Raw genomic sequence first — 14,593 nt, 5'->3', positions numbered from 1 at the left:
GAACCCTAAAATCACTTGACCTTTAAAGAAGGGACTTTCTCTTTGGTGGATATCTGCAAACTGATTTTTACCAAGACATCAAAACTGACAATATAAGCAGCGTTACTCATCACAGACACAGGAAACAACCGCCCCCACACACACACACGTGCTATTCTCTGGTCGCTCTACAACCATGCTTTTGTGACAGCGCCGTCTCAATGAACGCTCACAGTGAAAAGCCAATGTGCTTTCAAGCACCATGAACAAATACCACACTAAGCTCTTCTCTGATACCCCCAAATGATCCTTGGGCTTAATCGTTGTAACTGAGGGGGTACCCTAAGGGATAGCTCTAATGAAAAACCCAATACACCTAATTAATTGCATTGCTCGGGGCTAGTGAGAGACCAGAGGCTTCTGGAGCCCCAGGAGGATGGTCATATTCATACAGAACGGTGCTATACGTGAGTGCAGTCCCTGCCAACACCAGATCTGCCTGCCTCTTTGGATGGCTTACGCTATACCGGTTTGGATCTAACTTTTGAGGTTCTCCCTGCAGAAGACGGACTCATATTACCGTGTTGTTCTGTCTTGCATTTTAGGTGAAGCTGTATTTTAGGGGCTCAGAAGTAGAAAATGCTAGGTGAAAATCAGACCGCACTACCAATAGGTTCCTTGGTCCTCCTGCATGTGTACACATGTGTATATGTGTGTTTGTGTTTGTTTCTGTGTGTGTGTGTGTATGCATATCATGTATATCATAAAGTATAATACAGGCAGTTTATTACTAAGGTAAAAAGAGGCACTCTTTAGGGCGGAAGAGGGGGGGATATTTAGCTGACAAAACAGACCATAAGAAGTCCCCTGCCAGGACTGTTCGCTCATGATGGGCTCTGAAATTACACCTGGAGATCGCAGATCCCAACTCCTCAGCCAATTGCCCAATAGTTACAGCTTTCTATTCGATACTATCGAGCAGTAAAAGGACAGGCAGGCGTTTTAAGGAAATCAGAGTGTTAGTACTGCAATTACAGTTGAAGCTCAATCCCTTCATAGTATTGCACAAATAAGCAAAAAATCCACATATAATTTAAAACTTCAGGCACAGGTTTCCGGATCCGCTTTGGCAATTCTTTGTTAGTGCTGAATGTGGGCCAAGATTGATCGGTTTGTAATTTCTCGCCCCTTGCTTTGCTCTGGCTGTCTTTCTGGACAGCCAGGAAACCCAGCAGGTGGTAGAGTTGCCTGAGAGGTGAGGACCATGGAGGAGAGGAAGTGGAGATGGGGACGAGGAGAGTCTGCAAGTAGGGATGGTGATTTGAGAATGGGACAGACATGTGCATGCAACAACATCAACAGAAAAGAATGCAGGCTGGGTTTCTGAATAACTGAGCAAAGGGTATTTATACCTCATTTCTCTTCAAGAGTCCAAGTGCTAATGATTTTAGGTGATACATAGTGTCAACATGGTATTTTGATTAGTGTAGCGGTCAGGATCACACACAGGCTATCAGTACGCAGGAACCTGTGTGATCCTGCTAGAGGGTCAACAGTCTATCCTGCCCCTGGTCTCAGGGAGGAGGAGGAAGCCACCATTCCCAGCTAAGGAGGGTTAACATCCTAAGATTCCTCAGTATTTCTGGTTTTTTGTTTTTGTTTGTGTTTTTTTTTCTTTTTTTTTTGGTTTTATGAGACAGGGTTTCTCTGTATTGTTTTGTTGGCTGTCAGTCCAGCCCGGCCTGGAACTCACAGAGACCTGCCTGCCTCTGCCTGCCAAAATTTTTAGCCCAAAATCCAGTTTCATCAATAACAAATTGACCTACACAGGAAGAGACCTAAAGACATTTTAGAGATCTGTCTGCCATTCTCGGAGCATCAAGCCTATTAAAACGAAGCTAACAGAAGGCGGTGTAGGCGGAATTAATGGGGCCTCATGCTCATCTCACGCAGTAATCGTAATAATCAAAACCAGGAAGCCACCGCTTTAAAAACAAAAACTCTGCTCAATTGATGGCTGGCAAAGGGACCCAGCAAACGATTCACCATAAAAGACAATAAAAGACAATAAAAGCCAACGAGGCTGTCTCCAAGAGCACTCACCTGTCTTTCCCGGTTTCCTCCTTAAAAACTGCGTCGCAGTAACTCATCCGTTGCTCTGTGGTCACGTAAATCTGCGCACTCGGGTACTTATCAACTGTCTTTTTCAACATGTTGTAGACAATGCCGTTCCCGTCCTTCCGCATGTTGCGGAAAGGGCCCCAAACGACATAAACGGTGGCGCTTGCCTCCTTGAAGAAGTAGTCGGGGTTTTTTAGCAAGAGAGGAACGCTGGTGTGTGACACGACGCGAACCATCGTCACGTGGCCAACGTCCTCCTCGAAGCCCTTGGTGGGGGCATTGTTCATTCTCCAAATGCAGGAAGAGTGGTCTATCTCCTCCCCCACCTTCTGTCCAGCCATCTGACCTGAATTTGACACTATGGCGCAATGGCCACAGTCCAGCTGCAAAGGCTGAAAAAGAGAAAAGTGGAGAGTGTCGTCAAGTAAGTTCCCGGGGAACCAGAACGTAACTTGCTGGGTAACCCCTGGGGATGGAATTATCTCCCGTGCATACCTATCCTGCATCTCTCTGCTGCAGGTTATCAAGCTGACAGTGGGATTTTATTAGAAAAGCAAATACTGTTGGGAAAAAAACACTTCCTTTCTGTATCCCTGCGCTAGTTTAACACTAGGTGGAAAACCAGCTGTTTGTTTTCACTCTAAATCATGAGTTTTATACATCCAGATGACCTGCAATTTGAAGTGAAATAAGAGAATATGGAACTGCTTGATTTCTATGATAAGGATGGCGGCCATACAGAGAAACTCCGGTGCCGCTTACCTAGGTGTGTGTGTTGTACTTTGGAGGTTATACATGCATGGGTAGGGTGGCAGTTGGTAAAAATGCAATGAAGGCAGCAGATGATAAAACAGGCCCTGAAGGAGACACACACAACCCAGACCCACTTAAGACAAGCGACACGGTTACACTGATGTTTAAGAATCCCCAAGCCTTCGTACTAATGGTCCTTTAAGCTTAAATTAGTCTTAGATGGACAAGGAAAGTCCTCTCTTGAGCACAGAGGCAGGAGTGCTCACACCTTGAAATCCTGAATAACTCCCCCATGGAACTAACAGAGTCAGAAGCAAAAACACTGATGCTCGGGACTCATCGCTAATACAAATTCCATGGTGGAGCCAAGCCCACTCCTTCCAGGTCCAGATTCTCTGGTCTATGTCTTCTAAGTCTAGATACTTCTGTGTATGTATGTGTGTGTGTGTGTGTGTGTGTGTGTGTGTGTGAGTGCATTTGTGCCTGTGTTTGTGTACATTTGTGTGTGTGTATATGTGTATGTGTATGGGTGTGAGAGAGAGTGTGTGTGTGTGTGTGTGTGTGTGTGTGTGTGTGTCTGTGTCTGTGGGTGTGTGAGAAAATGTCTATGGAGGCCAGGACAGGGAATCAGATCCCACGTGACAGAATCCCAGGCTGCTGTGAACCACCCGACACGGTTGCTGGGAACCACATGGAGGACCTCTGCCGGGGCAGCGCGTGTCAGTAACTCTCAGGCCCGCTAAGTCTACTCTTCTACTTCATGTGCAGGCCTCTCTGCTCTCAGTGTCTTTTCATTTCGTTGTCTTGCCCCCTAAAATAACCACGTGCATTACTTTTGCCGCTGCTTCTCCACAGGAAGAAATTACTCCATCCTCAAAGCAGTGAAAGAACACACTTTGGCAATATGCATCTGTCTCATCCACCTTCTGTAAGATTGTCGATGAATTTGAACCCCAACGTGTTTTGTGCCTAATGGAGAATATCTTCTCTCTCACAGGATCCTGTCCTCACTTTCCCCATCACACCTGCCATCTAGACAGTGAAGTTTCATAAGAATAACGTCTTTGCCTCGGACCTCAACAGAGGTCCCTTGGATATACCGGTGGCTTAGTTTGCTAAATTAGAAAATGAAAGAAATGGATTTAAGATAATCTATTGAGACTTCCAATACTTTATGTCCTCCTATTTCTTTTTAAATACTTCAAGACAAACACTCACAGTGCCCAAATACTCTCCGATGTGTGGTCTTCCCAGGGGCTACACTCGTAGAGAAAACTTTCTTTTCCCTCCCCAGAAACTAACAACTGTTGACAGCCCCATTTCTAGGAGTGAAGAGGAAAGAGAAGTGGGCATAGGGAGTATCAGGAACAGGGTGAATACAGTCGCAACAGTTACCACACTCTCTAAGAATCTCAAAAGAGAGGGGGAAAAAAGCAACCAAGAGGAAATACGCCAAATAATCAGGAGGGTTGAGCTCAGCTGTGACCATCCTGATCAGAAAGATGCCAGGTGACACAGTTCCGAAAACCACCTGGACAACGACTGCAGAGTTGCAACTGGCCGCCTCTCCTTACAGCTGTGTGGGTGCCTGCCACACTGAGCTCAGAAATCATGCACTAGGATTCCCGATGGGAGTGAGATGTAGCATTTAAAGTTGCACTTCCATGCATGGACACATCGTGGATCAGCACCCTGTGTAACACACTCAGCGGTGATCGGCTCGTAGAAGGGGAATGTGTCTGTCACAGAAATTCATACACATGGGGGCGCGCTGGTGCACGTGAGCGTGTCTGAGTGTGCGCGCACACCGGGGAGCAGTGGAGAGCTGCCAGAAGGCACTGCTGGGAAAAGCTGTGACTGAAGGGACTGACCATGTAGTCAACATAAGCAAAGGCCACCGTCAACACCTGGACAATGCGCTCCACAGAGCCAACGCAGACAGCAAGCAGCTATTGGGGTGAGAGAGGCGGCAGGCATGATTCACGGGGGCCCTTTGACTTCCCGAGCAATGGGGAGATTTGGCAAAGGAGCAGATGACCGAACTGTGTTTTACCAATGTTGGCCGTTACACAGGAAGTTGGACCACAAGGGAAATGGTTTAGAACAGGGAGAGCAAACCATTGCTCCTACCCAGAAATAGAGGGTAATGGGAGGACGCCCAGAATGGTGATGATGGTGAGATGCTTGCCGACAACCGCTGGGCACATTTCTGATTGGTCCGGACACGGAACATGTGAAGGTAGACCTTAAAGGGGGGTGGTCAAGGGTAATGGCAGCTTCCTGCCACAGCCACCAGAGACTACAGCAGCCTTGGACTAAGATGGAAAGAAGGCGTTGGGAAATCAAACCAGGGAGAGAAACCAGGAGCTTGTTTCCAGAGCAGGCAGGTGGGAGATGCCTAGAGCAAAGACCCCTACAGTACATCTCACACCAAATCTGCTCAAACTGCCTTAAATGTTTGACTTGCCCTAAGTATTAAAGTCTTCACGATGAAGACTAGAAAAAGGCAAAGAAAGAATAGAACTAAAGTTATTCACATATTCATCACTCAATGATGACAGCACACCACATTTTCCTCTTTATACATAGGCTACTGTAGGCAGACTGAAAAAAACTACACAATTCGGTGACTTTGGTATTTTGTGTTGACCTTTCCCATATCAGTAAATAATCCATGGAGAAAATTTTAATGCCCACTATTTGCTCAATTATATAGATATGCCACAGTGTATCTATTTGCTTACTTCTGGGCATCCGGCTATTTTCCGATTTACTTTTTAACTACAAAAAAAAAATACTTCGATAAACATCTTTGTGATTCCTGGGGTATTTGGGAGCCATTTGGAGTTATGGTGTTAGCTTAAACTTTTTTCTTTTCCTTTCTATTTACTCCCATGATGTGTACACATCTGGCAAAGGCATCTGTGTGAGTTGTCAAAACTAAGAATTACAAAAAAACACAACCTGCTGGAGCCACCCGGGTCCGTATGTAAGATGCCTTAGAACACTGCAGTCAGGCTGGAGAAATAGCTCAGTGCTTCCAAGTACTTATTGCTCTTGCACAGAGAAGCGACTCAGGGTCCAGCACCCACAAAGTGGCTCACAACCATCTGTAACCCTGGTTCTTGTGGATCCTGTACCCGATTTTAGACTCTCTCAGCACTCCGCATGTACATGTACAATAAAAATAGACAGCCCTTTAAAATAAATACCCTATTGGATCACCAGGCATGGCAGTGGAGATCTGCAACCCACACAATTGAGAAGTACAGGCAAGGAGGATCCTGAGCTCAAGGTCATTCTCAGTGATCCATAGAATTGGAGATTAGTCTGGGCTACCTGTTGCACTATTAAACAAACAGCAACATTGTGCTGAAGAAATTGTATATCACGTTGATGAACTTGTATCCCAGACTCCGGGATACAAGAAGTCTGCCCCAAGTGGATGAGTATATTAAGACATTTGAACACGGGGTTTCTACGCCAATTTCATCACCAAAACTATTAAATGAAGGTATAACGGTGTGACTTTTAGGGTCAGGTGTTGTCTGAGGCATTATCTTGTCATTTAGAAGTCTACATTCTTTGAGACAACATGGAAGAGTGAAATCTTCTTGCAACTTTGGGTAGAGCTTGACATCCATTAGCCACAACCATGTCCTCCAAGCTCATCCTGAATCATGTACACCAATGCCCAACATAAACCATGTATTTATTGCATGGCTTGCTCCGACTCCCCGCCATCACGCATATGAGCAACAGGATTACATTCCACTGACCATTCCAACAAGGTCCTTAGATAGGTAATAAAGCCATATTTGGGGTTCCGCATTCACATAAAGAAAAGTCAGAAAGAAAAGCCTTGGATGAGTTCTACAAAATGTGACAACTTGCGTTGGATTTCTGAGCCATTACAATGAATTAGCCAGTTCTGTGGCAACACAGCTTCATTTAGCTAATAAGAATCAGCAGGCTGGTCTCACTTGACAATTGTAACCTCTGAAACTGATCCATTAAGACATCCCAATCTGTTCCACGACAACACAGGGAAGCCACAGCTACACAGATGACGAGGTCAGCAGCTGGCTAACGACTCAAAGGCCAACAGCGGGGACAACAGTCGGTTGTTTGTGTGGAAAAATACGTGCCGGAGAAGAGGGCTTTCAGTGCAGTGGCTTTGGTTGTGGTGACCTTTGGACTGACCGCTTCTAGTCACTGTTCACTGAATGGCAGTGTCGCCATCTCTAGAGTCTTCAGAGGTCCTGGCGGGTGCATCGCTGGCCCCAATCCTGCCACGCTCTCTGACTTCCTGGGTAAGGCACCAGTGCACATGCTCACAACGCTATTGACCTGAAGCTTAGGGAACCATTTCTAAGTATGGCAGGAGAGCAAGGCTGATAGATGAAACCTTCCAAACCAGAACAGGAAGCTCCGAGCTGTAAGACGACTTGGCCATGTTCCCAAGGATGCATCCATGTGTTTGAAGGAACCATCAAACTAGTAGGAGCCAGGGTCAAAGGAAAGAGCTTAGGTACACACGGTTGATCTGGCCAAGACCTGTCTCTCCTACCTACCCTGTTTCTTTCGTTGTCTTTGTCCTCGAGTCTCTTGTCTCAGCTTTCTTTGTTAAATGCTTTGTCGTTTCTTGTGCTCGTTTGTTTATATTTGATTTGGGAGCCTTGAGTGCAAATGTATTACATATGTCTCCATGGCTTCATTCTGCCTCAGTAAACTCTATCTTCGTAGGTTGTGGGCCTGGATTTCTTGAGATCCCAGTTAAGGCTTATTTGGTCCAACTCACTGATCTCCACCTTAATTCAAATTCTTCTTTTCAGTTGAACTGTCTTTCTCTTTGTTTATTTTCATTAAAAATAATATCCCCCTTGGATCTTGTCTCCTGTATCAAAACATCTTTTAAAAGCTTTTGCTTGGGTGAGGAACAGAGGTTTTATTTGTTTTTTTTTTTAACTAATCCCTCTCTAACAGCTATACCACCCTTAAAGAAAACCTACAAAAATGGGGGAGGGGTAAAGTGCTTGCTTAGAGTTTGATATACCAGGATAAATGTAAGAGACTAAAAACTCTGGGCATGGTGACACACACCTGTGATCCCAGCACTGAGGGACACAAAAGCAGGCAGACCCACAAAACTCACTGGCCAGATGGCTTAGCAGACCTGGTAAGCTCCAGGCAAGTGAGGGACCCCGTGTCTCGGAAAAGGTGGAACATGTGTGAGAAATGACACTAGAAGTTGTTCTTTGGCCTCTATGTTTATCCATGAGCATACACGCGCACTCACACACATACACACAAAGAAAACCACTGATGTCTCTCTGTCAGCTTGGAAACTGCACATGAAACTCCTGACCCTATATAATCGCAGTCAACACCCTGCTGGCCACTCAGACTGCAGCCTGAAGGACCCTCCGGTTCCACAGCCCTGGCTCTGCCATGCTAAGACATGTTAAGTTTAAACTAAGTCTCTGTTGTCCTATTTACCAACAAAGACTTGGAAGTCAGGTGTGGGGGTGAAAGCCTGCTAGGTCAGGGAAGCTGAGAAGCAACCACATGACCTTCCTTTCGGCCAGAGACCCAGCAAGAGAGACGTCTCCTCACTCATCCCAAAACCAAAGTCATCCAAAGTCAAGTCCCCAGGCAAAACTCTCTACGGAGACCAGGTTATCTCAAACTCAGAGAGATCCTCCTGCGTATGCCTCTTGGCTAAAGGCTAAGACATGTGCCCTCAAAATAGATTTTATTTAGTTCATCTTCATTTTCCATTGTACAGGCTGAATAAATTAAGATACATTTCAAGTCCAACTGCTACTATCAGGCTAAAAAGAGTAGTGCACGCTGTGTGTCTTGAGGTTGGTTCTCAGCAGCATGAAGAAATGGGGCATTAAGCCGGACGATGATGGCACACGCCTTTAATAACAGCACTCGGGAGGCAGAGCCAGGAGGATCTCTTCGAGTTCGAGGCCAGTTCCAAGACAGGCTCCAAAAGCTACACAGAGAAACCCTGTCTTCGAAAAACAAAACAAAACAAAACAAACAAAAAGGAGGCATTAATATGTTGTATGTTAATATAGCTAATATAATAACTATGTATACAATAACCTTCACATGCACATAAGCAAACCCTTGAAATGTTACTTAGCATTATGTTAGAGTTACCTACAGGGCTGGGAAGCTAACGTAGCAGGTAATGTAAGCTTGAGGAACCCAGCTGGTTACCTTAGAACCTCACAGACAATGACAAAGCAGACGTGCACACCTGTGTTCTAACGCCAATGCCAGGGAAGGAGACTGCCTGGGACCCTGGGCTCTATGGTGGGCCGGGGATACTTGGTAGGCTCCAAGCCAATCAGACACTGAGAGATCAATTTGGACAGTTCCTGAGAACTGTAACACCCAAGGGCTGACATTTGGTTGTCCATACACATGCACACACACGTGAATGCACACTTCCCCAACACGTACATGTAGGCTCATGAGCCCACGCGTGCACACCGATATACATGTGTACAAACACAAAGATGAATGTTTTGAAACACATTCTTGTTGACCAAGACTTTCCTGAAAGCGAGACAGTGGTGGTCTGTGTCTCCTCCTCTCTCCATCCCTGCCCTGGGGATCCTGGAACAAGGGAAGCCATTTCGGCGTCCTAGCAATAGCCCTTGGATGTCAAAAATACTTAGGTGGATTTTTTCCCTTAATATTTTCCATTCCTAATATGACTAAAGGTTTAGTCTGGCATTCTTATCATGTTTTGGAGACTCCTTTATGTGTTCACTCAGTTTTCTTTCAAACTATTTCTTTCAAGAGAGCAGTGAGTTGTATGTTTTTTTTTTCTTCTAACAGTGGATGAGTACTACCAATGTCTGGGAGAAAACAACAACAAAAAACCAAAAGGCAAAATGTACCACAGCAGAGGATGCTGCTGGAAGCTGGTCTGCATCCCCAGAGGGAATCCGTCCCCACCTCTCAAGCTGCCCTTACCTGCACCCACTTCAGGAAAGCATGGTGGCTAAGAAGGTCAAGCTACCCTCTAACTCAGACAGCAATCAGTCTCCAACTCGGACATCGATCACTGTCCTCCTCCTCCTCCTCCTCCTGAGAAGACGGGCTACTTACACTACAGTCCCATACCTCCACTGTATTTCTGTTTTCATTCCTGTATCATCAATGGGAGTATTTGACAGGCACAAAAAGGAACTCTGGTTTTCACGGCACAGAAGACGGCCAAGTGTGGAGCACTGACTCCCGAAGAGCCCATGGAGGGGTAGGATGAGAGGGAGCCCTGTGGGGTATGGGCCTCTGACTTTGTGAGCATCTATGATGCTGTCATAGTCAGCTTCAGTGCCCTGGGCCTAGGCAATGTGTGTCGAGCATGGAGACAGCCATCCATATTACCACTGTGTTTCCAAATGATCCCTTGCTCGGTGAGAAGGGAAGAAAGGCAAGAAAGGGATGGGGGGGGACAATGGGATTTAAGAAAGGGGGATAGGAAGGGATGGAAAGGAGGGAAGAAAGGAGGGAGGGAGGACCAAGACTAACAGGTTGCTTGCCCTGATTGCCATTTTACTTCTAAAGAGTAGCTTTTCTCTTTTTAGTTGACCCTTCTGCTTCCCTGCTCCCTCCTACCCCAGCATACCCTGTCCTGCCCCCTGCACTCTCTCCTAATCCCACCTGCCTCCACCTACCCCACCTGTCCACTTCCATCTGCCCATCTGCCCCCTCCATCTGCCCCATCTGCCCCCACCTGCCCCCTCCAACTGTCCCCACCTGCCCCTGCCTGCCCCCTCCAACTGCCCCCACCTGCCCCCTCCAACTGCCCCCACCTGCCCCTGCCTGCACCCTCCAATTGCTCCTACCCGCCCCTGCCTGCCCCCGCCCCTGCCTGTCCCCCCACCTGCCTGCACAGGAGTGTGCACACACAGGACACACATCTGCTGTCTTCACCAGGTGTGTGGGGTAGCTTACTTTCCTGGTCACTCTTCATGATCTTCCTTCACCAGGCCTTCTGGAAAGTTCCCCCCAACTCCCTCCCAGTGTCAACCTGACATATTGCTCTACACTTTTTGAATGATCTATTTGGGACAGCTGTCAGCCCTTTTTACATTTCAATCAGTAAGGAGAATGAAATATTTAACCTTTGCTCTCTTCCCTCCGAACAAGCTTATAGACAATTAAAATCTGTGAAATAAAATCTACAAAACAGTGTGGTTTTCCTCGCAAAAAGGAATGGTCACGGACAAAAGGTCACCCGTCAGCTACTTCCAGTCATTAAATCACTAACATCGCTCTGTGGAAAACAAAGGTCAAAACATTAAATTATGAAACAGTTGGGATTAGAAAAGGTCACCAAAAAAACTAAGGGAGATTTGACCGATCCCACTAACTCCAAACCCTAGCAGCCAGCAGAGATGACCTGAGAGGAGGCACGGTGAGAACTCTCACCCCTCTCTCTATACAGGACCATCCTGGACACGAATTTTCACTTACAGCTTGGAACCTAAGATGAAACTTGTCCATGTCAACTAAAAACAGGACTTTCAATAAATATTTCAGAGAGAAAGAGAGAGAAAGAAAAAAACCCTCATGTTTGAGTCTAACCAGCCTAAATTATTAAAAAGCTTTGTTTTACACCACTCTGAGGGTTGCCTCATTTCAGCTGGAACAGCGTGATCTTAAAATGGGGAGACAGGGCCCTCGTGCGCCTTCAACGTCTTACCGAACAATCAGTGACTCGATGATTGCTAATTTACTACTTTAATGTTGAAACAAAGGAGACCGGTGCTTTCTTTCCGTCACCCAGTTTGGATGAACGAGAACAAAGTGCATTGGACAAAGCCCAGAGACACGCTCTCCCTTTTGCTGTCACTTACTTCTTCGTCTCCCCGGTGTCTTTAGAGTTTTAGCTTCGGGAAGCTTCTCCATGTATAATGACACCATCGGGGAGTAGACTCTGCCTCTACTCTCCTCCATGTTCTTTGAGACCTCTCAAGAGAAAGGTACAAAAGACACATTAACAACCTGTCATTGTTTTTACTGCCTGACAAAGAAAAGAAGGCGCTTTAACGTCTCCCTTGTTTCCAGAGTGATTAAGCAAGCTGCTTCCATCTTCGTGGAGCTACCTTCTCTGTGCCAAGAACTGGGAAGATTGTTCTAGAGAGACATCCACACTGTTCAGCCAAGCCAGGCTACCAGGCATCCTTCTCCTCCTCCTCCCCTCCCCCCCCCCCCAGCGCCTTTGTGGCCGCTGCAGGAGCTTCCAGGAGTTGCTTGTTTAGATCACACATGGTGAGGAGCGGCGCATAAAAATACGGATTTGATAATCCACTGCTTGGCTCTGACTCTCTCCGGATTTTCCAATGTGGCATTTGCTTTGGTTTCTACCTGGTGGCATTGTATAGGGCATGAAACTTAATACGGAGCTACATAAAAAACGTTAATGCCAAGACATAATTCTACAACAGCCAGCACAAAGCCGCGTGCTCATTCGCCATAGCTGACACGTTTCCCTTAACTGAAGGTCCTCAAAGGCACAGACGTGCAGAATCCTGAGACGGGAGACGGCTAAGGAAGGCGGCTTGCTGCCTCCACAATGGGAAGCAACAAATAAGAGTTCTCCCAAACCCCAACGGGATTTCCACTGAGGCCTCGGATGATGGGCATAATTCATGTTCTGCTCTTGCTACTGGGAAACACTGAGTGCTTCTCCACCTTTAGAGGCAACTTCTCTATGGATTATTTTTCCTCCCCCTTCAGGAAGGTAACTCAGGCTGTGCTGCCAATATATGATCCGGGCTTTCCATAGAAAATAAGGAAGGTGGTGCATGCAATGGCCGCAGTGCCGTAAACATGTTGCTCTCAACTGCAATGACCAGGAAATTGCTCATCGATGAGAAACAAATAGCAATGTTGGCAGGGATACAGGGAAAGAGGAACCCTCAATTCACTGCTGTGGGAGCAAATTCATACAGGCTGCGTAGAAATACATGAAATACAGTGAGGGCTGGAGAGATGCCTCGGCAGTCAAGAGTGCTGGCTGCCCCTGCAGATGACTGGGATTCAGTTCCCAGCACCCTTTGTGGCAGCTTGTAGTCATCAGTAGCTCCAGCTCCAAGGTGTCTGATGCTCTCCTCTGGTCCCCTTGGGCACCAGGATGAATGTGCATCCAGTGTGAAGTCTGCTACACGTGTTGATTAACTTCAGGAGTGGACCGGGAACCTCTCCCTACCCGCTCCATAGGAAATCATGAGATAACGGTTTGGATCGTGACTGTGAAATCCTGATGCACACACATGGTTGTTAGGACGAGGAACTAGACCCTGATGTCTATTGATTATCATTCAACACCGTTCTGCAAGTTCCGCTCAGTGTGGATGGGAACCCTGACCCTTGAGTGAGGAAGAAAGGTGTCGACGCAGAATCGTCCTTGGCAACACAATAAGCCAGGAGAAAACGTTAGGATTAACAAGAGGTTGCAAGAGGGTAGCTGACTGTGATGTGGTTGCACAAACTCATTAACAGTACATCAGGAGAGAGAGGGAGGGAGGGAGAGAGAGAGAGAGAGAGAGAGAGAGAGAGAGAGGGAGGGAGGGAGGGAGGGAGGGAGAGAGAGAGAGAGAGAGAGGAGGGAGGGAGGGAGAGAGAGAGAGAGGGAGGGAGGGAGGGGAAAGGGAGGGAGGGGAAAGAGAGAGAGGGAAAGAGAGGGGGAGAGAGAGGGAATCTAATGTATGATAGCAACAAACATATAAATTCCTAGGAAGAAATACTGAAGATGTGCTGTGGAAACGGAGTATCCTAAGGATGGGAAAGCTGTAGCAGGGGGTCTGTTCTGAATTCCTAGTCCTAAATGCCTTGTGTGCCTTTTAAGCAAAGCTTTTCATTTCTATGACCGGGCTACTTGCTGAAAATGTGAAGACTTCTGTGATGAGCGTAAGCCCTGTGAGTTATAAGAATGAGAACTAAGATTTAGATATAATATTTATCTGGCTTTGGAGTTCCCTGTTCCTTTACTGCTATGGTAATTATAGTTTGGAATCCTTATCTTGTTTGAATAATTATTTTTAAACTACGTTAAATCTTCTTCTAGATATCACGGGTTATTGACCCAGTAAATGAAATTACTGAGCCCACGGTATTTTTTAATGCTTTAATGAAGTGTATTCTAAAATGCTCATTCTCTGTAACCATGGAAGGCACAGCAATTAGCTAAAGCCGAACCCTGCCAGAGACTAGACTGACTGCAGGTTCCACTCAGAGCCCAGAGCAGCCACAGCAAAATGAAAAGCTAGTTATGCCCAGGGTGACTGAGTCAACCAATCATGCTTAGCACTGTGCAGAGCATGCACCTAGCCTTGAGAGAAGCCGTAGTCACAGGGCACCTTCACCCTCTCCCAAGACTGTGTCACGATACCTTTAGCTGTCCCCTGTGGAGTCCAAGGTTGGGAGACCCACCCCGATGAGTTAGCCTTTGCTGCTTACCTCATCCCCTGACAGAAGGTAAAGGGGCAGAAAAGATTGTACCTCTACACCCACAGGTCAGAGTTAGGGGGCAAACTCATCCACTTACCAAGTATCAGTTCCAGCCACAGTTAACTCCAGGGACACCGGCACTAACCATTCAGGAAGCAGTCATCCCTCAAAGTCCCTCTATTCAGTACCTACACTGTGGGACACATTCCAATCATGGCAGCGGCTTTCCTTAATTCGTTCTCCAAAATCTTAGGAG

General features: G+C 46.6%; 1 protein-coding gene across 7 annotated transcripts in view; it reads right to left on the bottom strand.

The window, feature by feature from the left end:
* St6galnac3 (ST6 N-acetylgalactosaminide alpha-2,6-sialyltransferase 3) overlaps positions 1 to 14,593 on the bottom strand; it is a 498,643-nt gene that overhangs the window by 201,553 nt on the left and 282,497 nt on the right. For all 7 annotated transcript variants that reach the window (XM_040751578.1, XM_040751582.1, XM_040751580.1 and 4 more), the window contains one exon: positions 2,083 to 2,492. In XM_040751578.1, coding sequence (XP_040607512.1) covers positions 2,083 to 2,492 — 410 coding nt within the window. The remainder of the gene's footprint in view (positions 1 to 2,082; positions 2,493 to 14,593) is intronic.

The sequence above is a fragment of the Mesocricetus auratus genome, unplaced genomic scaffold (genome assembly GCF_017639785.1).
Source record: "Mesocricetus auratus isolate SY011 unplaced genomic scaffold, BCM_Maur_2.0 Super-Scaffold_100009, whole genome shotgun sequence".
Lineage (NCBI taxonomy): Eukaryota > Metazoa > Chordata > Mammalia > Rodentia > Cricetidae > Mesocricetus > Mesocricetus auratus.
Note: the sequence above shows the minus strand (reverse complement) of the source record. Positions and strands in the feature narration are given on the sequence as shown.